We start from the raw sequence: 24,999 nt of genomic DNA, 5'->3' as shown, positions 1-24,999 counted from the left end.
TAAAGAATCTTGCTAATCAAATCCAAAAACGATATATATATATAAATTTAGTCAGTCAGTAAGGAATCTTCGATAAGATAAGTGATGCCGTTCATTTTATTAATACTGTTAAACGTTCAGATTCATTTATTAGTTAATAACACTATCTTTTTATATGTTTTCCTATTCTTAATCTACAGAAAGTGTTTCTTCATTAGAGGAATTAGGCCTTTAACTTGAATGATTATTATTATTAAACCTAGACATTTTATGTATTGTACTAATAATAGCTTTCCTACACATACAGATATTTCTACTTTATCCCTATTTTATTTTATTTATATTATTTAAATAGTAGGATACTTTTTTTGAATTTATAAGGCCTGAAGAGTGACTTCATTCTTAGTGGAATTTATCTTGATCGATTTATTGTAGATTGCACAGATTTTTTCTACTATTATGTGGCCACGAAACGTGCATAGTCTATAATTCACTTTCTTTTTCATAAACTTACTAAACTGAATTAAATTTTTAATCTAATATTTTATAGATTTTTAAAGTAGTATTTTGTAAAGTACATTTTTCTTGATTGTTTGGATTGCATCTTGGTGGTTCTTCTCTAAATTATTAATATATAAATATATATATATATATATATATATATATATATATATATATATATATATATGTGTGTGTGTGTATATATGTATATATATATATATATATATATATATATATATACTAGCAGAAATACCTGGCATTGTCTGTGTCACATGGAATTAAGGAATTAGACTTTTATTTTATATTTTCTTTAATGAACTGGAATACCTATGATTGGAATTTCATCAAAATTGGAGATTAAGAATTTCAATGGGGGTTCTTTCCCTCTTTACACACCCTAACAAAAATTCTAATCATGACATATTTATCCTATACTACTCATCTTTATGACCAGATTCGTAAATCCAAATCTTATAAAACCCATTCAAAGGTTTTTGCTCCTGAAAAATGGAGCACATGGAGCTCTAAAATATGGGAGTTAAGGCCCCTATTAGGGATGTCTTAAAGTCAACCAGAGAAGTTGAATTGTTGGGAATCTTTTTTAACTTGTGTCTTATATCTATTGTTCAAATTTCTTTGAAATCGGAAATATATGAATGTTCAGTGGGTTTGTAAAAGAGAGCAAAGCTAGATGAAACCAAAAGACGAATGATCACAATAAGCAGTCAGCTACCCTACCCTAGTTGTTGACGTGAGAGCTAAGGGGAAATAGAAGTGTCACCTCTGGAGTTTGCCAATGATCACTATGCCAATAGGTAACTGAACAGAATAAATTTGCAATCTATAAATCTCTTTGAATGACCGGTTACTGATCTGGAAAGGCCTTGAAATCAATGTTACCATCTGGGGACTATCTCTGACCTAGAGATAATAAAAAGACTCAAAGGAGGTCTGCAACTAAATAACTTTACTCAAAATAAAACCTTGCAACTGAATCAGTGGAGGCAAAGATGCCTCTCCTTTACTTGACAATTTATGCACCACATTGCAGAAATCACAATCTAAGTATATCTCATTGAATTACAAATAACACTCATCTTGTATCCTTGGGTGACTCTACAGCTTCCAAGACTACAATTGTATTCGTCTTGGCTTAGGAAAAATGACTAAATTGTGGGAGTTAAGCCTCCATTAAGGAGTCTTACTAACTTCCTAAGAAGTTGAAATTTTAGGAATATTACTTCATTTGTGTCTAATATCTATGGTTAAAATTTCATCAACAGCAAAATTATATGAATTTTCATGGGGGTTACGGCCTCGTTTATGCCCCCTCACTTTCAAACATATACTGCAATACATCCACCCTTGTGCATAAAATACAATTTCCAAATTTCATAAAGATCCATTCAATACTTTTGACCTTGTTTTGGACCATAAAAAATCACTAAAATTTGGGAGTTAAGACCCCCCCATTAGGGGATCTTAGAACCCTCATGAGAAGTGGAAACTTTGGGAATACTTCTTGATTTGTGTCAATTACCTATGGTTGAAATTTCCTCAACATCGGAAATTTATGAATTTTCAAGGGGGGTTCTGCCTCCTGTAAGCCCCATCAAATTCAAACCAAACATACTGCATTATATATCTTAAAATAGCAGTCGCGTACTGGGATCGATTTAATCGATTAACCCCATCCTGCCAAGTTTCCGGTTTTGTGCCTAGGTTAGAAACGAGGGAATTTCTTGAGAAAGATATTAAACAAGAAAGGATTTAAAGTTTTTAAGGAATTATATATATAACGGCAAGACATCCTTTTGTACCCCCAAAATCTCACTTTAAAATTTTCTTTTCTACACAAACCCCCGTTTTCGTCGGGAAATGGGGTGGGGAACAGGAGGAAGTGTTTCCTATATAACCCCAACGAGTCTAGTTCGCCACTAGTGATCTTCCAGGTTATAGACATTTTAGTTAACTTACGCCGTCCATTCCTTTGAAATAAGTAAGGGTATTATGCGATCTTTTATTCATTTCCTCTCAGGTCTTGTGTCTGTCTCATAAATGGGAGAAACCTTTATATGGTTGCTAGTACTGGTAGAAATAGCAGCAAAATCTCTCAAATCATATTCTACTGTATAAAGAATATATTGGATAATGTACCCAAAGCCAAAGAAGGAACCACTTCGTGGTCGTTCGACTTGCTACAAGTAGCGGACAGATTCCCATTCAAACCACGTTACCTTCACAAATATTAGATAACGTAGCTTGAGATAAGCTTTGTTCGAGAAGATGGGATGATCAAAGACAGACCGTATTCGATCACAAAATCTGTCGAATGAGAGATGACCTGAAGCTAAAAAACTACAAGGTGGTACAATTTAGCTATCAAATCACGATTGAAGTTGAACAAAAACAGATAGAAGTGTTGCACGTTTCGTAATTTTGTTTCTTACAAAGCTAACTTGAGAATGAAAGCTATTAAAATAATAGTAACCCTTAAGTATTTATCTTATCAGTTTTATGAATACATATGATTAATTTTTTTCATATGACTGAGTATGTGTGTGTGTGTGTGTGTACACGTATATGTATATGTGTGTATATATTATACAAATATGTATGTATGTATATATATATATATATATATATATATATACGCACACACATACATATATATATATATATATATATATATATATATATATATATATATATATATATATATATATATATAAAAGGTATTGCTTGTGTGTATACGCGCGTTTGAGAATACGAAACTAATAAAGGAATTCCCACACTTCAGACTCGGGGAATTGTCGTCTGTGCGGAAAGAATTCCTGTAATGCTTGAAATATGGGACTAATTTGACGTGTTGTTGGGGTCAACAATGCCTGGTATAGTGTTGTTTAATCGTCGATGGCATATCAGTGGAGATGATTTAGTATTTCCAGGGCTGTTGGAAATTTTTACTCGGCTCGCATGGTAAATTTCTTTTATCTTTTCCTTAAAATACAATTTGTACATTAATATGCGTATCTATCTATCTATTCTATCTATCTGTCTTAATATGTAGGTATGTATGTAGTTATGTATGTAGTGTTTTGTTTATAATTACATAGGAATATGAAAACATTATACATAACCAATTTCTATCAGACGTCATCAAACTCGAAAAACAGGACACGTACAGGTATTTCAGAAGAATACCTGTCTTTTTATTCCTTCATCCAAAAAAGGGGGAATGAAAAATGGGGCTGTGAAAATTCTTTAAAATCTCTTTCTCTCTCAATATTTTTGAATCAAAAACTATAAATCCTATCCCAAATCAGATGTATTTTATTTGTCTATTTTTAAAATGAAAAATGCGTTCTTATTAAAAAAAGGGAACGTTTTAATTATTTAAACAGTATCCGAGTAGTGTCTTCCAGTAGAATAATATAATTATCTTAAAAAAGAATAAATTAAGGTTGTTTCTAATGAGTATGTGTGAACACGGAAGCTACTTATATCATTTACTTTCGATATATATATATATATGTATATATGTGTGTGTGTGTGTGTGTGAGATAGAGAGAGAGAGAGAGAGAGAGAGAGAGAGAGAGATGGTAGCACTATTTCAGTTTGTCCCACTGAAAATACTTTTTGAAATGTTTTAAAATTACGTGAAATAACCTATAAAGTATACAAGTAGAAAAGTAACAAAACTGAAACACTTAAAAATGTCATTTTAAATTGAGTTGATAATAGCAAGAAATGACGAAATGCTTTTAACAGTTTTTTAGTTTTGTTTCCTTGTTTTCCTAATTCAAACCCTGCTTTGCTGAGTTAGTTTTTACTTTCCTCTTGAGTCAATGAAATAGTATTAGTACTGCACAGCAGTAAACTCAGCTAGCTGTTTTCTGATCACCATGGGAGCTTTTTATTGATTGTTCTATCTTCTAGAAATAACAGCAAAATCTCCTTCATATGAGTATCTGAACAGGGGAAGGTAGGACACATTAGATAATGTGATCATTGGTACACTATGCTTTGGGGAAAAAGGAGATGTTGGTTACATCTGGAATGCCTTTGACTCAGTTGCTTGACCTGTTTAAAATAGCAGACTAAAATCCTTGAACTCTTGCCCTTAAATAGAGAAAGTTACATGAGATAATGTGGTCCATGTTATATAGAAAGGAAGGATGATCATGACTTGAGCTTTCATCATTGGTCTGCTCACTCAGGGAGAACTTAGAACCAAAAAAAAAAAAAAAAGTAAAGAAAAGTCTACCTTTTGGTTTGTGCCTAGTCAAATAAATAGGGCAATATTTTCTTTTGATTTAATGCAAGAGTTTTCCCCCTACCATAATGAGAGGGTGTATAGTTAAGTGAATTGATTCTTGTATATATTACAGAAATTTATATTATTCATCCTGGGCTAAAAGGTTAACTTAACAACAGTGGAATTTGAACCCAGAAACTTGAAAGATCGCCACATTCTTGCCTTGATATTATAGTAATGCATTTCCAAAAGCCTAAAAAGTAATAATTTTGTAGAATAGGTTGAATGATGGTCTGAATATCTTAAAGTATTTAATTACTTTACTTTCACAATTTGAATTCAGATCCTGCATCAGTCAACTTAGCTTTCATTATTCTAGGATTGCTGTGTTTCCTTTATCCTCTAAAACATTCCAGCTATGACAATCCCATTTTTTAGGTGTCTAGGATTAAATTATGTAAAGTGTACTCGTTTTTTTCAAAATGACATGATTTCATTCAAGGGAGTCTTGACTGGTGTTTCTAGCAGGTTAACTACATAAAGTCTTGGTCATTGGCTCATTCTTCCAGGGTTGATAAATTAATAAGTACTGGTCATATATGTAGTAGACTGATTCAAGCAAGTATATTCCATTCCATGCCACTAATATCCTTAATAGCGCACCAATATAACAGAGAAAAACAGTATGCGAGGAAAACAGACCGAATTAAAACATTTAACAACACAAATAAAAATATTATGCATATATATATTATGCATATACGCCAGGCTTCTTTCAGTTTCCGTCTACCAAATCCACTCACAAGGCTTTGGTTGGCCCGAGGTTATAGTAGAAGACACTTGCCCAAGGTGCCACGCAGTGGGACTGAACCTGGAACCATGTGGTTGGTAAGCAAGCTACTTACCACACAGCCACTCCTGCACCTATATTTTATTTCAAATGTATTTAGAAATTTTATTGTTTTTTATTTCTATTTCCTCTCATGGTTAATTATTTCAGTTGGTTCTAGATAATGCATTTCTAACTTATTTATTCTAGCTAACATCCTAGTTCAGCTATGATATTTATTTAAAAAAAAATTTTATAAAGATAAAATTGTAGTGGTTGTTTTATGTATATATGTAGTTGTGCAACAGGATATAAACAGTAGTTTCTAGTATTTGCTTTTCCTTGTTAATCTTTTTTTTTTTACTGAGAATTAAAGCTTATTGCTGAAAAAACAACAATGGATATTGAAAATATTTATTCTTACGCTTAAATTTAAAATAAAAGAAAATAATATTTAGACTGTGATTTTGATGGAATTCTTATTTGGAAATAGAGATACATGTAATTGGCTTAATTTAAAATATTTAGGTTCGAGCTTCACTTACAATTCTGTACTTTAATGACAAGAAAGTTGCAGCAATAGAATTTGTAGTATTGGTTCCTAAACTACATCTGTAATGTGATGACTATTAGTAAAATCAAATATCTCTTATTAAAAGAAGTTGTGTACAGGCACTATGTGAAGGCAATTGTATTTAATATCAAGTACTAGGCACAGAAAAATGTAAATTGCTTCCAAAAATACTGTTTTCATTTCAAATTTATTCCCTTCTTTGCTGAGATTTGGAATAAAAATAAACTATATCATGAATATGGCATTATTTCATAAAGAAAAAAACTTTTGTAAAAATACTATTCAAGTTTTTAAGATTTAAAAATTTGGTTTCAGCATCTCTTACTTTTTGGTATCTCTGGTTCATACTGATGGTGATAACATTATTGTTCTCTACTTAGACTGTCAAATCCAGTTGATGAAATAATGATTCCAGAATCAGTGTCTGCTTTAGTTACGAATACCACTTGAAGATGATTGGAGATAATACTGTATAAAGATTACCAACAATATTTCCATAATTAGTAAAAATAGTCCTAAAAACTGACGTCACTACAAACCCATCTCAGACTAAAAGAATAGAGACTGTTGAAGTGTATCTAATTGTTCAGCCTACCTGTTTTGTTATACACAATAAACTTTTGTTATTAGCCAGTTTCAGGTAGCAGTTGGTCACAGGAAAGAGCTCATAGCAAATTATGACTGATTTTATTGTACCTTTTTGATAATTTGTGTATTTCTGTGAAAAGTACAACTGATCACTTTTATTTTTACTTTTGTTATTCAGGTTAATTGCTATAATTGTGGTTTTTAATCACCACAAAGAAGCTTTCAGTTGCAATGATGGCCATTTGTTATGGACTTATTACATTGGAGTTATCACTCTTCTTTCAATCAGCATTGTTCTGACAATTGGCATAATCAGTATAAGCATGAAAGGGAACATTACCAACACATTTCCTCGAAGAAAGCTACCATATTTTCTCTACTTAAAAGTTCTCCTTGGAATGCCTGAACTTATCTGGAATGTACTTGGTAAATATTTAATTTGCTTTATAGGATTACTTGAATAAATTGTATGTATATAAATACATATCATCATCATCATTGTTTTTAATGTCCACCTAAAAGTGAGGCCCAGTGTCTGATGATCCTTTCTCACCACTGGGACGAAGTTGTGAGAAAGGATCTTCAGATACTGAGCCTCACTGAGGAGATCACAAGGGATCAAGACCTCTGGTGATTTGTTGTAATTGAGATGACATGTCAAGCAATTAAAATTGTAGCCGTCCATACATACAGGCATGTCCTTTTTGGCCATGCCCCTCACTCCCTCTCCCAACTGAGAGGTCTTTGTCTTGCAGGTGCTGGTACCACATGAAGTGCATTTGTGTCAGTGTTACATAAAATGCACTTGTGCTTACTGACACTCTATTGGTTATGACGATGAGTGCTCTAGTTGATCTGATCAACAGAACAACTTGCTCGTGAAATTAACATGCAAGTGGCTGAGCACTCCTCACACACAAATACCCTTCATTTAGTTCTTAAGGGGATTCAACGTGACACAGAATGTGACAAAGTTGGCCCTTTGAACTACAGGTACAACTCATTTTTGCCAGCTGAGTGAATTGGAGCAACATGAAATAAAGTGTCAATGAATCGACCCTAGTATTTATCTAAGCTTGGTACTTATGCTATTGGTCTCTTTTGCCAAACTTCTAAGTTATGGGGATATAAACACACCAACACCAGTTGTCAAGCAGTGGTAGAAGACAAGCACAAAGACACATACAAAGATATATATATATAATAATGATATCATCGTCATTGTGAAGATAAGGATGATTACACACACACACACACACACACACACACACACACACACACACACACACACACACACATGATAATTTCCATCTACCAGATCCACTCACAAAGTTTTGTTCAGCCTGTGGCTATAGGAGACACTTGCCCAAGGTGCTGTGCAGTGGGACTGAACCTGGAGCCACGTGGTTGGGAAGCAAGCTTCTTATCAGAGAGCCAATCCTGCACCTATGCATACACATATATATATGCTGGACTTTTGGTTTCTGTCTACCAAATCCACTCACAAAGTTTTGGTTGGCTTGGGACTATAGCAAAAAGTACTTGCCCACAATACTTACCATGCAGTGAAACTGATCCTGAAGCCACATAATTAAGAAGTGAACTTATTAACAATGTGGCAACCATTCTTGTACCTATCGGTCATGTCTGTGCTTGTTGGTCTTGCCTGGGCTTGTTGCATATGCTTGGGATTGTTGGCTATGCTTGCACTTTGCACTGTATGTGTGTGTGTGTGTGTTTACTTTCTTCTACTGTACTTGTAGCTTAATGTCAGCTCTGATCAAGCAGACCTATGAAAAAGAGCATTCTAGCTGTGATCATCCTGTTTTTGTTTTTCTTTCAGCCACAGTATATTGAGGATTATTTTATACAATGCACCTTTCCATTTTTTAATGCAATATGGTATGATTTAAAGTGGGTTTGGTTGCTGTTGCTGGCAGATTGAGCAACCACATAGACACTCTCTTGATTTGTTTGTGTTTTATGAGTTAGTCAGAAGATAGGCAGTCCCCATAATCTTTGCAGATGACATTCAAATAGAATGTTTGTAGGAAAAATATGGATTTCAGGAAACTCTAGTTGATTGCAGCTGTGAGGAAGAAGGACAGGACAAAATGTTTAGTGAAGGGCCCGCAAGGTGTGAGTGATGGAGGAGGGAAAAGAGACAAGTAATTCTAGATGGGGAAACACAGCTAACATGTTCAGAATTGTAGAGGCACTGCAATCACTGAGCCAGTGGTTGCAGTATGTTGATAAGTGAATCCTTGCCAATTAGCCAAATGACATTCTTTGATATCTGGTTTAGGATGTATGTGTATGTTTGTGTCCTTTTAAAAAAGGATTGAAGAAAGGGGTTGAGTTTAGTGAATTTAGTGAAATTGAATTTCAGAGCTAGCTTTAAAATATATTGTTTAAAGATGATGGATGATTTGGCATTAGGACTGGTTGGAACAATCAGAGGATTTTTTGTACATGGCAGCTGCAAATGTAGTGCTAATAGAGACATCTTGGTTGACAAGTAATGTGTATTCTGTCAACTTGGAGACACTCTTGGCAAATGATCAGAGATTATTGCTTCCATTTGATTGGCAAGGAAGCTTGAAGGCATTCTTTATTTTTTTGATGAGGCATTGTGGTAGTGAGTAATTAGCCTCCCTCACCCCGTCGTCATCATTGTTGTCATCGTTGTCATCATCATCATTTTGCACTCACTTTTTCTGATGGCAAGAATTGGATGGTTCATCATGTCCAAGTTAATCTTTATTCAGAGTTACTGGCTTCTGATGGTAAAAAAGGATGACTGATGTCAATGATGATTGACTTGTGGGAAAGGGAGTGATGGTTAGCTGCACAGAAAGGTTTGTATCAGCTATGAAGAGATCTGGTACAATCCATTATTATACAGGCATCATGTTGTGAGAAAGAGATAGTGGTAGGGAAGAATGATCTAATGCCATCCCTTGCTATACAGGTGGTGTGGTATAGTGTCCTGGAGAGAGAGTAGGTGATAAGGAGATAAGAGGGTATTAAATAACAAGCAGATGAAGACTTAAGAGCATATTATGTGAGAGACTGAAATGTAAATATATTTTAGATATATATGAAATGTAAATATATTATAGATCACAGCCTTCATCACTATCACCATTTTAACATTTGTTTCGCCATGCTTGCATGTGAGGGCAAGTCTCCTCCAGTACTATGAGTTGCAAGTCCTTGCAGTCATTTGTCATGTCCTTTGTATCTTTTACTTGTTTCAGTCATTTGACTGTGGCCATGCTGGGGCACCACCTTGAGGGGTTTCAGTCAAACAGATCGACCCCCAGGCCTTTTTTTTAAAGCTTGGTACTTATTCTATCGGTCACTTTTGCTGAACTGCTAATTTATGGGGATGTAAACACACCAATACTGATTATCAAGTAGTGATGGAAGACAAACACAAGCACAAAGTAATACATTACACATTCTTTTATTTGTTTCAGTCATTTGGCTGTGGCCATACTGGAGCACCGCCTTTAGCCGAACAAACTGACCCCAATCCTGGGGTCGATTGTATACATGTAGGCATACTCCTAGCTGAGAAATGGGTCGATAAGGTCATAGAGGTAGTTAGAGTATGGGATAGAGTACTTAAGCTTAGGCTAGTCTTGCAGAATAGTATAGCTACAATTATATCTGCCTGCACCCTACAAGTGGGCCTACCAAATGAACAGAAGGACCACTTTTATGATATTCTTCTGCAGGCTATCTCCAAGACGAGTGACAATGATCTCATCTTTGCGGTTGGGGATTTCAATGGGCATGTTGGACGGAGAGGGAACAAGGCTACTGGAGTTCTGTGCTGTGAATAAATGTAGAAGAATATATGTATATATTTGATTTTGAGTGTGGTTATTAATTATGTTCCTCTAGTTTCCGCTTGCATTGCCTCCATTCAGAGTATATATATATATATATATATATATATATATATATATATGACAGGCATCTTTCAGTTTCTGTTTACCTAATCCGCTCACAGACCTTTGGTTGGCATGGGGTTATAGTAGAAGACACTTGCCCAAGGTGTCATGCAATGGGACTCAACCCAGATGCATGTGGTTGGGAACCAAGCTTCTTACCACACAGCCATGCCTGCACCTATCTTAACATCTTGATATTAGCCTTCACAACTTCATCCCATACTGTCTTAGGTGTCTGTCTTTCACAGGGTTCTATCCGCTTTGAGTATTCATAAGTTCTTTATATAGCTGACATACTCTATATGTATCACATGCCCACCCCAGTGCTGTCCTTTGTATAGTTTTCTCTCAGGTTATATATATTCTGTCATTCATATATACTAGTATTACAGGTTCAGTGAAGTTTGCTAACTTCATTTTATTCTTGTCTTTCAAAATATTTTGCATTCAAGATTCATATTTCACTACCATGCAACATCATACTTGATATACAATTACAAACAATCTGCTTTTCACAGAGATAGAATTCCTTTGTTGTCAGCAGAAGTAGCAGCTCCTTGAACTTTCAAGACCTTGTTTTTACTCTTCTACTCTCACTATTCTGAATATCTACCTCTACTGCTAATTAGATCATATCAGTAAGAAAAGCTAGCAACTACTTTTAGAGAGTCTCCAGAACAGTTGAAAGAATTTATTTCACATGTATTCTTACTACTGACTATGCCTGTGCTTCTGCCACATAAGAAACCTACTGTCAGCTGGAATTTCTACCCACTCCTTTTCTGCCTGTTAAATATATGGCCATTTCCCTTATGGCAGCAGAGTCCTGTCTTCTTTTCTACTTAAGTCTTTGATAAGTTTGCTTTTGAAGCTTCTTGATTCTAAGTGTCTAAGTCAAGAATTTCTTTCCTGAATAGTCTTAAGATACTACCATAAGAACCAGGTTATCATCATACAGGAGCATCCACAGGTAGCTAACCTTAAGTTCCTCAGTTATAGTCAGTAAGATTATGATAATCAGGAGAGCCTGAGAGCTGAACCCTAATGGACCCTACCTGTATGGTAAATTCATCACTGAACTCTTTACTAACTTCTTTACTAACCATCTTGCTGGTGGTGCCTTTGTAAATGGCTTGTGTGACCCTCTTAAATCATTCATTTATTCTTAGCATACTTGGCAACCACTCGATTACAGAGCATGCTAGGCCTTCTCCAGATCAACAAAAGCTAGGTACAAAGGCTTATGCCAAGTTAAGTACTTCTGCAGTTGTCTCACTAGGATGATGATAATGCTAATATCTCTTGCAGCAATCATCTAGGCCAATTCTCTTCCAAATCAATTGTGCAATAACTCTTTCCATAACTTTCATAACTTGGTCAACAATTTAGTACCTCTACAATTACCTATCTTAAGTGCTTCTTTGCTCTTATAGTAGTTAACAATCCTATTGCCCCAGTTATTAGACATGACACCTTCCTGTACTATTGGGCATTGTACTACTGATTGAGTATGTGAGTGACTAGCCCATACCAAATATTTAAAGCATCTCTTTTACTTTTCCTGACAGACCAGCTGCCTTCCTTGCTTTTATTTCTTTAATTGTTCTTATTATTATACTGCTTGTTATCTTGTTATCAAATTGAGTGGTTGGTCTCTTTGTTAGGTATATTTGGGAAAAAAATCCTTTTTCTCCTATCAATTTTTCTCATCCAATAATTTCTTGTAATACTGATTTCATGCCCCTTACATTTTGGTGTTGTCAAAATCAAGTGCCATTATACTTCTTTATACACTTCCTCCTAATGATATCTCAGTTTTATCTTGTGCACTACCTTCCATCCTGGAATACTTCACACCTCTGATCTTCATGCTACAGAAAATTAATAAACTTCTTATTTTCAGCTTCTTGCATTACTTGATAGTAAAAATCTTTCAGGTAGTAGTGGTAGGGGATTTCCTTTAGGTTTTTGTAAGCAGTGTTCTTAGTTCTTGTGTAAGTAAACCACTCAGAGATTCTGGGCTTTTGGTTGTGAGTAAAATGGGAATGGTCACTTGATTAGCTGTCTCAGATGATCGGTCAGGAGTACATTACATTTAAGCAGTCATCATAGAACTGATGGAATTCCAACCAGTTAACTGATCTGGAATGGCAGTGTTACATTGATTTGGCAGTGACTGGATGATCCAATGAATACATAAATAGTAAGTTATTGCTAGGTAAAGGTTTGTTTGGGACAGGAGGAACAGATCAAATATTTTGTGCATCAGTCAGGAATACAGCTATGTGAGGATACTACTTAATTGAATAGGCATTTGACGGTGGCAAACGTGTGTGCGTTTGTGTGAATAACTGCACATGTGTACAAGTAAGGATGTCATTGCTTGTGTGGACATGCATATTTTGATCTAGGTGTGTGTACATGTATCTTTTTATACTTACATATGCACTTATTACAAGCTAAAGTTTTGGAATATTTGACATATTTTAGCATATGGATCAGAAAGTCAGAGGAAGTTTCTCTTCTCATTAATATGGATGTCAAGGAATTATGAAATCTAAATATTATGTTTTACCATGCAGTTAGAATGTAGATAAATGATAATAATTTAAGCAGCAGAACTATTAACTTCATCCACAACTTATTTGTTGCACTTCACTACATGTAAAAGTTGTTCACTAAATTACTCAAATGCAGAACTTGAACATCATAACATAAAGCTCCAACTTTTGTCTTGTAGGAATAAATTTTACTGAAATGGCAATGTAATTTATTATAAGTTGAACAAATTACTAAATTGCCACTGATATTTCAAGTCTAAAAGCTTACACATGTGAATAAGGGTGACTATTTTAAGCTGTGAATTAGTATTCTAGTGGAACAAGTGTTGGACAAAATAGCTGTATCAAGTTTAAAATTGTTCTAGGATGATGTGATATTAGAGAAGAAACTACTAACAGAAATTCAAACAGATGTTTAACTAATTGCTATTCAAATATTTGTGTTTATTTCTAGACTAACTATTACTGCTTGTTAGTGATTATTTTTTCAGACCAATTGGTATGGCTAGATGATGTTAATGCATTTTGTATTTAATTTAAAAACCTTAATGACAAATAGTTTGAGAAAACCTATGAATGAATAAATATTAGGTTGTTCTAAAAATAACGGCCGATTTCAAAAACATAATTATATTTTAGAAAAATTAACAATAGAAATGTTTTGATTAGTCAAAGTATGAGCCATGAACATCTCTGCATCTCTTCCATCAAGCAACAAGATTATTTATGCCTTGTCGATAAAAACTTATTGGCTTTGATGCTAAGAAATCCTTGTAAGCTGATTCTACCTCTGGTTTGAACCTGAAAGTTTTATCACTTAAAAACGTGTTTAAATGCTTTAAAAAATGGTAGTCAGTGGGTGAAAAATCAGGAAAATATGGAGGATGTTGTAAAGTCTTGTATTCCAAGTATGTGAGTTTCTGCAGCATCATTCTTGCAACATATGGCTTTGCATTATCGTGGAGCAGAATTGGGCCACGGCGATTCACCAAAGCAGGTCTCATTTTTTGCAAGTGAGCATGCATTTCAGCGAGTTGATTGCAATAAACCTCTGCTGTAATGCTCTGATCGGCTTCCAGAAAGCTGTAATGGACAACACTAATTGCAGACCACCTGTGTGGGCGACACATGAAATCTTTCGAGCAGGATCGTTGCCAGTGCCCCTGGACTGGCTCATGTGCGGGCGACACATGAAATCTTTCGAGCAGGATCGTTGCTGGTGCCCTTGGATTGGCTCATATGTGGGCGATACATGAAATCTTCCGAGCGGGATCGTTGCCGGTGCCCCTGGGCTGGCTCTTGTGCGGGTGACACATGAGGTTTTTCGAGCGAGATCGTTGCCGGTGCCCCTGGACTGGCTCTTGTGCGGGTGACACATGAAATTTCTTCGAGTGAGATTGTTGCCGGTGCCCCTGAACTGGCTCTTGTGTGGGGTTGTTGTAGGATTTTTGAGCGAGATCGTTGCCGGTGCCCCTGGGCTGGCTCTTGTGCGGGTGACACATGAGGTTTTTCGAGCGAGATCGTTGCCGGTGCCCCTGGACTGGCTCTTGTGCGGGTGACACATGAAATTTCTTCGAGTGAGATTGTTGCCGGTGCCCCTGAACTGGCTCTTGTGTGGGGTTGTTGTAGGATTTTCGAGCGAGATCGTTGCCGGTGCCCCTGGGCTGGCTCTTGTGCGGGTGACACATGAGGTTTCTCGAGCGAGATGAGCGTGGCCGTTGCCAGTACCGCCTGACTGGCCTTCGTGCGGGTGACACGTAAAAGCACCCACTACACTCTCTGAGTGGTTGGCGTTAGGAAAGGCATCCAGCTGTAGAAACTCTGCCAAATCAGATTGGAGCCTGGTGTAGCCATCTGGTTTCACCAGTCCTCAGTCAAATCGTCCAACCCATGCTAGCATGGAAAGCGGACGTTAAACGACGACGACGACAGTCACCATAATCTTTTGCTGATGCAACTTTGGCTTTGGGAAATGTTTGGGGGACTCATCACGATCAAGCCATTGACCTGATTGTTTATGGTTGTCATAAAGAATCCACTTTTTGTCACAAGTGCATTTTCGGCCAAGAAAAGTATCATTGGTGTTTTGCAGAAAGAGCATCGAGCACACATCAAACTTTTTGATTTTCATTGAGCTCATGCAGTACCCATTTATCAAGCTTTTTCACCTTGCCAATCTTCTGCTGATTGTTTGAGACCATTGCAATATCAACACCAAGTGCCTGAGACATTTCTCTGACACTTTGACGTGGGTTTTGTTCAACAATTGCTTTCAATTGTTCATTGTCAAGACTTCATGACTGTCCTCTACTTTCTTCATGTTCAAGGCTCTCATCACCACTACGGAATTTCTGAAACTACTTTCGTACTGTGTGATCACTTGTGGACCCCTCTCCCCATGCTCTGTTGATATTGGCAGCAGTTTGGGAGGCATTGTGCCCAAGCTTGAATTCATTCAAGAAAAGTAAGCGAAGGTACTTTTTTGTCATGTTCATAATTAAGGGCGCCTACGCTTCAAGAATGTTTTCTGTCTGAAATAAGTAGAAAATTATTAAAGAGCATACATCAATTATTAAGTATGTTGAAATTCACCTAAAATATAATTAAAATACTATGATAAAATTGCATTTCAAAACACAACACTTAGAGTGGCCATTATTTTCGGAACAACCTAATAATTCCAGAGCAGTACAGTTTTGATGAGGAAGGATTAGGTTAAGTGTTGAGTACGAAATCTTTATGGGCTGAAGCAGAGAGCAATGTCAGGATGAAACTAGATTGCCATATCATGGATTTGGGTAGAGAAAACAGAGCAGAATCTACAGTAGCTAGAAGATAAGGATAATAGGACTTGATGGCTGGTCAGTCTTTGTGGATTGAGATAGAATCCACTTATCAGGTATGACTACATTTAGATTTAGTCCAGTGTTTAGGAAAGGTATGGCATATAAGACCAAGATATAGCAATAGTACTTAATTTTTAGAGAAATTAAAAAAAACCCTATTGGGGTTTATTAAGTGCTTCAGGAATGATAAAATAAAGTATTTACAAATTTCTTATATCAGTGTAAGACAGCTGACAAAATCCTTTTAGTGTCAGACAAAATGCTTATGGTATTTGTTCCAGCTCTTTATAATCTGAGTTCAGATCTTGGTAGGGTCAACTTTTTAGAGTCAATAAAATAAACTACTGGTCAAGATATATTCAAGTAACATTCCTATACCCAAATTTGTAGCCTAGTGGTTATATTAGAAATTATTATTTTGTTTATATTTTCTGTTATTGAAGACTGTAGATTGGCAGAATCATTAGTGTTGGTCATAATACCTTGCAGTATTTGTTTTGGCTCTTTATGTTTTGAGATCAACTTTGCCTTTTATCTTTCTGGTGATGTTTAAAAAAATACACCAGTCAAGTTTTGGAGTTGTTATATCAACTGTTCCCTTCCTCCAAAATTTCTGGCCTTGCTTGAAGTTATCAATTAGCAAAATAATAATTATTTTGTTAACAGTATGTACAGGTATATTCATTAATTTTTATTATGGTACATTTTCTAGCTAATTGTAAAAATATATATAACTAGAAGTGAATGTTGTGGTTAACCTCAACTTTGTTAGGGTCAAGTAGACCTAAGATCAAAAACATTCTGGCTGGGACACTTCTCATAGAGTATGATTTAAAGATTTTGCTGCTATTTTCAGCAGGTCTAGTGATCACTTAAAAATTCCCTCAATGGTTCAACATTCATCAACTACAAAATGCTTCTATATTTTATGACTAAAAGTTAAGGTGGAACTGTTGAAGGAAATCAAATGGTATTGGTCTGTATCTTTCTCACCGACACTTTTGTGAATATGTAGCTACTAATTGTTTGAAATGATATACACTATGTGAATTTTAGTTCTTTATTTCTATTTATATGAGAATGCTTTTCAAAAATGTGTTTCTTGTTTTCACAGGTACATTTTGGGCATTTGGGAAATCAACTGGTTGCAATTATATGTTGGTTTTGACTGTAAAGGGTGCAGTGATCTGTGGCTGGTGTATATGTATTGTCATTAGTTTTGGCATTGTTCTTTTGTTTGACCCTATTGGATATGGCCATACTCGAAGATACCCTTCATCAAAAGTCTGGGAAGGAAGGTAAGCTTATAATTTATATAATTTTTATAACTCTTGTTTATGAAACCTTGTGTTCATTATTAAAAAAAAAAATCATTTATATGGCCATATTTTTAATATTTCTAGTTGAGAGATCTTCATGTTTTTATTCTTAATCCCATATCTATCTATATAATGGAGAAGTTAAAATGACTTATAGAGATAAAGTTTTGAGCTACAAGTTCATATCTTTGAATTTAAATCTATTGTTAAAGTTTTGTTATATATGTAGGGTATTAAGTCTTGACTTAGTTGATATGACACCTTATCTGAAAATATTAACTGTAATAGACTGGTATCCAGGAGAATTTCGTTTATCTCACCTGCTTAATGCTTATTTTCCATGAAACAATTTTAGTTTGGGATAGAGAACTTTTTTTGTTTAAGTTAATGTTATTAATCCTCTGCCCATCAGTCAGTTGTTTTGCTTTATTTTTACAAACAAAATCAACTTGAATAAATAATTTACTTGATATTCTAAACTTAAATAAATCAGTCATTATAATGTATTTCTTTTACTTTGTTTTAGATGCAATGTTATTTGCTGTTGTTTTCGAAACAATCCAGAGAGCAAACGCGCATTAAACGATGTTGCAAAATTGTTTGCTACAATATTTCAGGTAAATATTTCTATTTTAACAACAAAAAACAAATTAACAAAGCAAGTGTTTAATAATTTTTTGTTAGGAAGATTATTGTTATGGGATTGTAGTATAACTGTGAATCCAGCATCATTTTTAGGTTATGTTTCCATTTCTTATTGCAATTTCTTTTTACTTAATTTATTTTCAAGCAGTTTTATTGGTTTTACTATTTATCTTTTTTTAAAGTTATTAGAGTAATAACGTGGAAGAAATGGTAATGTCAAACTAACTACTTTGTTTAGTTACATCTCTTTACATTGTGGATTCAAATCTCCAAGTAGTTGATCCTACTTTTCAACCTTTATGAGTCAATAAAATAAATACCAGTCAGGCACTGGAGTTGATTAAATGAATTACACTCCTCTTCAAAATGTATGAATTTGTACCAAAGTTAGAAATCATCATCATTTCATCCTCTTCCCATGCTAGCATGGGTTGGATGGATTGTCATGGTCTTTTTTTTTTATTAGATTGGTGCCCCAGCATGACTGAAGTCCAATAACTGAAACAAATGAAAGAATAAAAGAATATGTGCCATTTGGTTTAGTTTCTAAGGCTGGATGGCCTTCCTATTGCCAACTACTTTACAGAGTGTATTGGGTAAGTTTTCTCTTGGCACCAGCATTAGAGGTTAAATAAAGGGACTTCAGAACACCATATATCTCTGCTCATTTACCAACCAAACCCTGGGCACATTTCTGTGGTAGCAGCAATAGAGAGATTGTATCACTCACCTGTCATTCTTGAGGGAGCATGATTTGTCAGCTTTCCATTGTGGTACCAGTACATGAGGTGTGGTATCTTGCACATCAGACGATGTAGAGAGTATTCAGTGTACTAAGGTATGTAGACAAAGAAGAGAAAACAGTTGGGAACAGCAGTAGCGGGGTGGTAAGAAATGGTAGAGTACTGGATGACATGGATAGAATAATTTGTCTACACTTTCTTGTCTAACACATGTACCAGAAATCATATTAGTTAAACAGTAAAATTCTTCATAGAAATAAGAAGGGAAAGTAGCAACCCACAAATCAATAGTTGGTTTTAGAGCTTTAGGTCTCTCCATGGATGTATAAAGAGTATTTATTTTACTTAAATGTTCTTTCAAATCTCTCAACATTCATTTATATTTAGTGAATGTCTTTTCTTAGTATCAGGAGATCTTGATTATTGTATAAAGAAGAAAAAAAAATAAAAGGAAAAAGCATATGTTGGATTGATAGAAGGTAAAAATAGTAGATGGAATAATTAGTTGATGAAGTAAAAAAATTAGGGATATAAATTATATACAAGAACTAAATATCACTATAGGGCCATATTTTGGATGGCATAAGTTATATCTATTATTCAAGTTAATTGATATGTAACAAAGCATTTAAATCACTATGAAAATGTTAAAATTTTCTATGATAGAGATTATACATTAAATATTGATTGCATTTCAAAAGCATGCCCATGTCAGAGATCATATAGATTAAAGTTATTTACTATTTCATTAACATCAAAATGCTTCAGAAGTAAAATGAAATCAAAATAGAAACAGCAAATGGATGAAATACTCAATTGTTGTTCATATGCTATTATGTACTTTAGTTCATGTATATCATACATACATACATACATATATAATCAAGGTGGCTATTTGCAATTTAAAACTGAAAGGCAACAAATATAGTCATCATTAAAGTGACGAAGGGTGCTTGTAAGCACCAGCATTGCTAGAAATAAGAGTCGAAACAGCTCTTAGCCATGTGAAAGCACTTTTCTAATGACTGACAAGGGAAACAGGCTCCCTCCCTACAACAAACAAGATGGAGTCATATCAGTGCTGATTTCAGATTTAATTAATCTTCATCAGTGACCCATTACTCTGTTGTTGAGGGTTAAAGAACCTAACTCACCTTTTCAGCCTTATAGAGAACACCATAGGTAACATTGACTGATTTCGAAAATGGTGAGCTGAGAATTATAAATTATTAAAGTGGCTATTCGCAATTTACAACCGAAAGGCAACAAGTATAGTCGCCATTATATATATGCTGCTATGAGAATATATACTTAAAATTTTGTTCAATAACTTACTATAATAGGTGATAATGCGAAGATGCTCCAGTTGTGACCATCCAGTTAGTATATTACACATATATGGTTTAATATGCTAAAATTGTTTAAATAAAATTGAATATACAATTTATTTGATAAACATTTCCTTTTACTTTATTAAATTATTTAAAAATTATTTTAAATCATATATATATATATATTGCATATCTATAAAAAATTGTTTTGAAATAAAAATTGCTATATCCAAAATGTTTGATGCTGAGAACATAAAAATCCAAAGACCATTTAAAAAAAAATTCATAATCAAAACATTAGAGGAGTTTTAAAATATTCTGCTCATATCGGACCGTAACGTCTATTATCACCTTTGGAAATGTGCTGTGCGTGAGAAGACCCGGCAAGCCAAGTAAGATCGTTGCCAGTGCCCCTGGACTGGTTCTTGTGCGGGAGGCACATGAGATGCACCATTTTGAGCGTGGCCGTTGCCAGTACCGCCTGACTGGCTCCCGTAGGATTTTAGAGCGAGATCGTTGCCAGTGCCCCTGGACTGGCTTGTGCGGGTGGCACATAAAAGACACCATTTCGAGCGTGGCCGTTTTCGTGCGGGTGACACGTAAAAGCACCCACTACACTCTCTGAGTGGTTGGCGTTAGGAAGGGCATCCATCCAGCTGTAGAAACTCTGCCAAATTAGACTGGAGCCTGGTGTTGCCATCCGGTTTCACCAGTCCTCAGTCAAATCGTCCAACCCATGCTAGCATGGAAACCGGACGTTAAACGATGATGATGATGATGATGATGATGATCACATAGCAAAATTAAGTATAGACTTATGTAAGTTCACCATCATTATGAAAATTAAATTAATTTTTTAGGAAATATAAAAATCATAGTTGTGTGACTTCTACAATAATGTCTTCATGGCAGGTGCACTTTTATGATCTACACTAGAAAAGTTCAAAGGTCACTTTCAAAGTTACATTTTGTTTTGTTTAGGATTTGTGAACTATTTCAGTGTATTTTATATGATAATTTTTATAAATCTGACAAAACTATTTTTCCCATACATCATAATACATCATAATACAGCTTAGCTATCTCCACAAATTTGTCCAGACATTGTATCTTATGAGTAGGGTCTATAAATCCTCACTTCCTACATGGTCATGTCTTTCTAAATTGAATACCATGGAAGGTGGGACATGCTGTTCTATAGATTTTGCTGTTATACAAAGAATATTTGTGTAAAAAGAATAGCATCATTCTAGAACAAAAGTTGTATGTTTTGGGAAATAAAAGACTTAAAATTTTTTTTACATATGCTTAGAAAATGGCAAGAAATGTGTTTTGGCTCAGAAAGTGGAAAGAAATTTCTCGCAGACAGATTTGTTCTTATTTAAGTGGTAATTTCTGGGAACATTAATTTAATAACAAATTACTTCAGTGAGTCTAATAATATGTTTTACCATGTGTCTAAGAAGGCATTGAAGTTCTTTTTTGTATGTATTTCAGGACCTTGATTTAGTGCCCACTGACATTGCTGCTGGTCTTCTTCTACTCCAAAGGAGACAGACTCAACGAAAACATTTAGTTGTCAGCAGACCAAGCCAACCATCCAAAAGTCGAAAGTCTAGAGAGGCTGTAAACAGGGAAACAGGTCGAATTCTTGTTTCTGGTGAAGGCAGTGAAAGTAGTGAATCTAGCCCAACACATGCAAGTTCTATAAATGATGGTGGCTGTCCTGAGTCTATGTCATCTTCAACTGTATTGCCTAAAGGATGGATGCATTTAGGTGCAATTAAGTATTATATGAAATTTGCCATGGCTATGTATGGCTGGCCACTTTATCTGTTTATAAACACTTGTACTGGTGGCTTGCGATTATGTCCCTTCTACAGGTAAGAAATTATTTAAGAGTTTTTGTTTTCAATAACTTCATTAGTTTTGTGAAAGCAAGTCAATACTTTAAAATTTTTCTTAACATTATTGAGGAGATCACATGACTTAAAGATACATTTCATTAAATAAAATACACAACAAAAGCAACATTTAGAACCATTATTTTTATTATGCTTTGTGGAATTTGATCTGGCTATTTATGTTTTGAGTCCAAATCCACCAAGTCGGTTTTGCCTTTCATCTCTCAAGGGTTCACAATATTGACTAATACTCTCTCCACAACATCATTGGCCTTGTATCTAAATTAAGAAATAATTATTAAGGGCAGTGAGCTGGCAGAATCATTAATGTCAGAAAAAATTGTTGCTTTGTGGTATTTTTTCCTGCTCTTTCAGTTCACAGTTCAAATTTTTCCAAGGTAAACTTTGCCTTTCATCCCTCCAGTGTTGATAAAATAAAGTACCAGTCAAATACTATAGCCTTGGGCCTACCAGTGCCAGTGAATTTAGTTGATGGAAACTGTAGGAAAACTTTCATATTTATGTGTATATATTCATATAAGTGTGTGCATGCATGTGCACATGAATATGTATGAATGTTGAAATTCCATGGTTTCACTAGTCACCACTTGATGTTTATATTCCTTGTTGACATTATGAATGGTCATTCTATGCTTTCGAAAATGTGACATAAAACAAAAATTTGTTACTTGAAAAATCCAACCTCAATTGATCCTAGTCCAACTCATGCTAGCATGGAAAAATGGATGTAAACAAGTGAATGATAACAACTATTCTTTTTTTACACAAGGTCATTGTTGTTTTGTTAATAAGCGAAACAAAAATGACTAAGTTACCCTTATGCTTTATTTATTTAGTATATATATTTTTTCTTACATTTATTACAATTGTTGCTAAAGGTGGTACGTATTAACCTCTGTGAGGTTAAAATCAAAATTACATTTGTCATTGTCTATTTGGTTCAGTTATGAAAAGTACAATTTTTTTAGCATTATTTTTGTTACAACCCTTCTATAGCGGAAGACACTTACTCAACGTGTCACAGTGTAGGACTAAACTCAAAACCATGTGGTTGGGAAGCAACCGTCTTCACCACACAGCCACATCTGTACTTATATGTGTGTGTGTGTATATATATATATATATATATATATATATATATATATATATATATATATATATTTCCGTGCTAGCCTGGATTAAGCAAATATTTTATTGAGACATTGTTTTACAGCTGGATGTTTTTCCTGATTCTAGAACTTGTCTCTTTTTTTAAAGAAAGGGATCTCTTATCCCATATGGATTCAATGGTACAAAGAATGCCGTTGAAAGAGTGGGTAGTTTACTGATAGTCAACAGAACACCATATAAATGTTATAACTTTCAAATTTAGGAGCAGCAGTTGTAAACAAATATGAAGGCATTATTTACATTATTTACATTTGACGGATATTTGTCCTCATCTTGTTTGTTTGGCGTAGTGGTTAAGAGCGCAGGCTACTAGCCCCAAGGTTCCGAGTTCGATTCACGGCAGCGACCTGATTAATAATAGTAATAATAATAATAATATAATAATAGTAACATCGTTAGAAATGAGAACCCAGGTTCGAAAATTCCCCAAGACACCTGACGAAGGCTGGAGGGTATATCAGCCGAAACGTTGTGTTGACAACAAACAAGATGAGGACAAATATCCGTCAAATGTAAATAATGTAAATAATGTAAATAATTCCTCATCTCTTAAATATAGAACTGTAAATATGAAGACATATACATGCACATACACATCTATTAATCAATCCACTCATCCATCCATTGTGTCAGTCAATCTGTCAATTGGACTTTGTTTTTAGTTTCTGTCTACCGTATTCACTCACAAGGCATTGATTGGCCTGGGGTTATTGTGTGACTAAATCTGAAACCATGTGATTGCAAAGTGAACTTCTCAACAAAGCACCAAACTTCTTAGTAATACAACAAAGTTCTTACCCCCCCCCCCCCAAACCCCCAAAACAAAACCAAAAAACCCCTACTTGTTTTTGTTTTTAAGGCAGGATTGTATTTAACGGTCAGATACTTCTGTTAATGCCAACCGTTACCTGTTTTTCAGGTAAGGTCCCTATCGCAAGTGATGTCATAATTGAACTTAGCTCTCAGATCCTCTTAGGAGAAATCTAGCTGTGCTCTGTTGTGCCCACTTCTTCAAGGATACTTTAAGTTTGTATGTCACCAAATTGTTGCCCCTGAAGACTATCCTTCATTGGATTGAACAGATAGAAGTTAGAGGTCATCAGATCTGGGCTGTCCAGTGGATCGGGTGCCACTGCTCAATCCAGTGATTGCAGATTGCTTGATTTGTTGCCAAGTAATTATGTCAGTTTGATGTCTTTATTATTCTTATTGATAACACTTATTAATTTTGAAATATAAAAAAAGAAAAGGATAGTTTTTATTTTTACATTTAATTTTATTTTTTGTATTGCAGATGTTGTGCCCACTGTAGTAAAGCAGCTGAAGAAGAGCATGTAACTGGAGACAATTGTTGTTTATGTAATTTAGCTGCAGTGAAAAAGTTCATTGAATTCACTGATGCTGAAATCATTCATGTTTCTTTCCGTGATGAGGTAAATAAGGATGAGCTTAATATTTCCTGAATGATTTAACATCTCTTGAACATTCTACCTCTGAATCTTTATTAAAACAGTATTCTTTTCTACTCTAAGCACAAGGCCTGAAATTTTTGGGGAGGGGGCTAGTCGATTAGATCAACCCCAGTATGCAACTGGTACTTAATTCATCAACCCTGAAAGCATGAAAGGCAAAGTTGACCTCAGCGGAATTTGAACTCAGAATACAAAGACAGACGAAATACCACTAAGCATTTCGCCCAGCATGCTAACGCTTCTGCCAGCTCACCACCTTTTTATTAAAACAATATTACCACTTAGAAAGTGGTGAG

General features: G+C 34.9%; 1 protein-coding gene across 1 annotated transcript in view; it reads left to right on the top strand.

Moving 5' to 3' along the window:
• The first annotated feature begins 3,271 nt into the window (after positions 1-3,271).
• LOC106873000 (diacylglycerol lipase-beta) overlaps positions 3,272-24,999 on the top strand; it is a 52,646-nt gene continuing 30,918 nt past the window's right edge. The window contains exons 1-6 of the mRNA XM_014920201.3: positions 3,272-3,459; positions 6,908-7,155; positions 17,213-17,396; positions 17,944-18,034; positions 21,634-22,019; positions 24,526-24,664. Of these exons, the coding sequence (XP_014775687.1) occupies positions 3,365-3,459; positions 6,908-7,155; positions 17,213-17,396; positions 17,944-18,034; positions 21,634-22,019; positions 24,526-24,664 (1,143 nt within the window). The 5' untranslated portion in view covers positions 3,272-3,364. The remainder of the gene's footprint in view (positions 3,460-6,907; positions 7,156-17,212; positions 17,397-17,943; positions 18,035-21,633; positions 22,020-24,525; positions 24,665-24,999) is intronic.

The sequence above is a fragment of the Octopus bimaculoides genome, chromosome 3, assembly GCF_046866305.1.
Source record: "Octopus bimaculoides isolate indiv1 chromosome 3, ASM4686630v1, whole genome shotgun sequence".
Lineage (NCBI taxonomy): Eukaryota > Metazoa > Mollusca > Cephalopoda > Octopoda > Octopodidae > Octopus > Octopus bimaculoides.
This window is presented reverse-complemented; position numbering and strand designations above follow the sequence as displayed.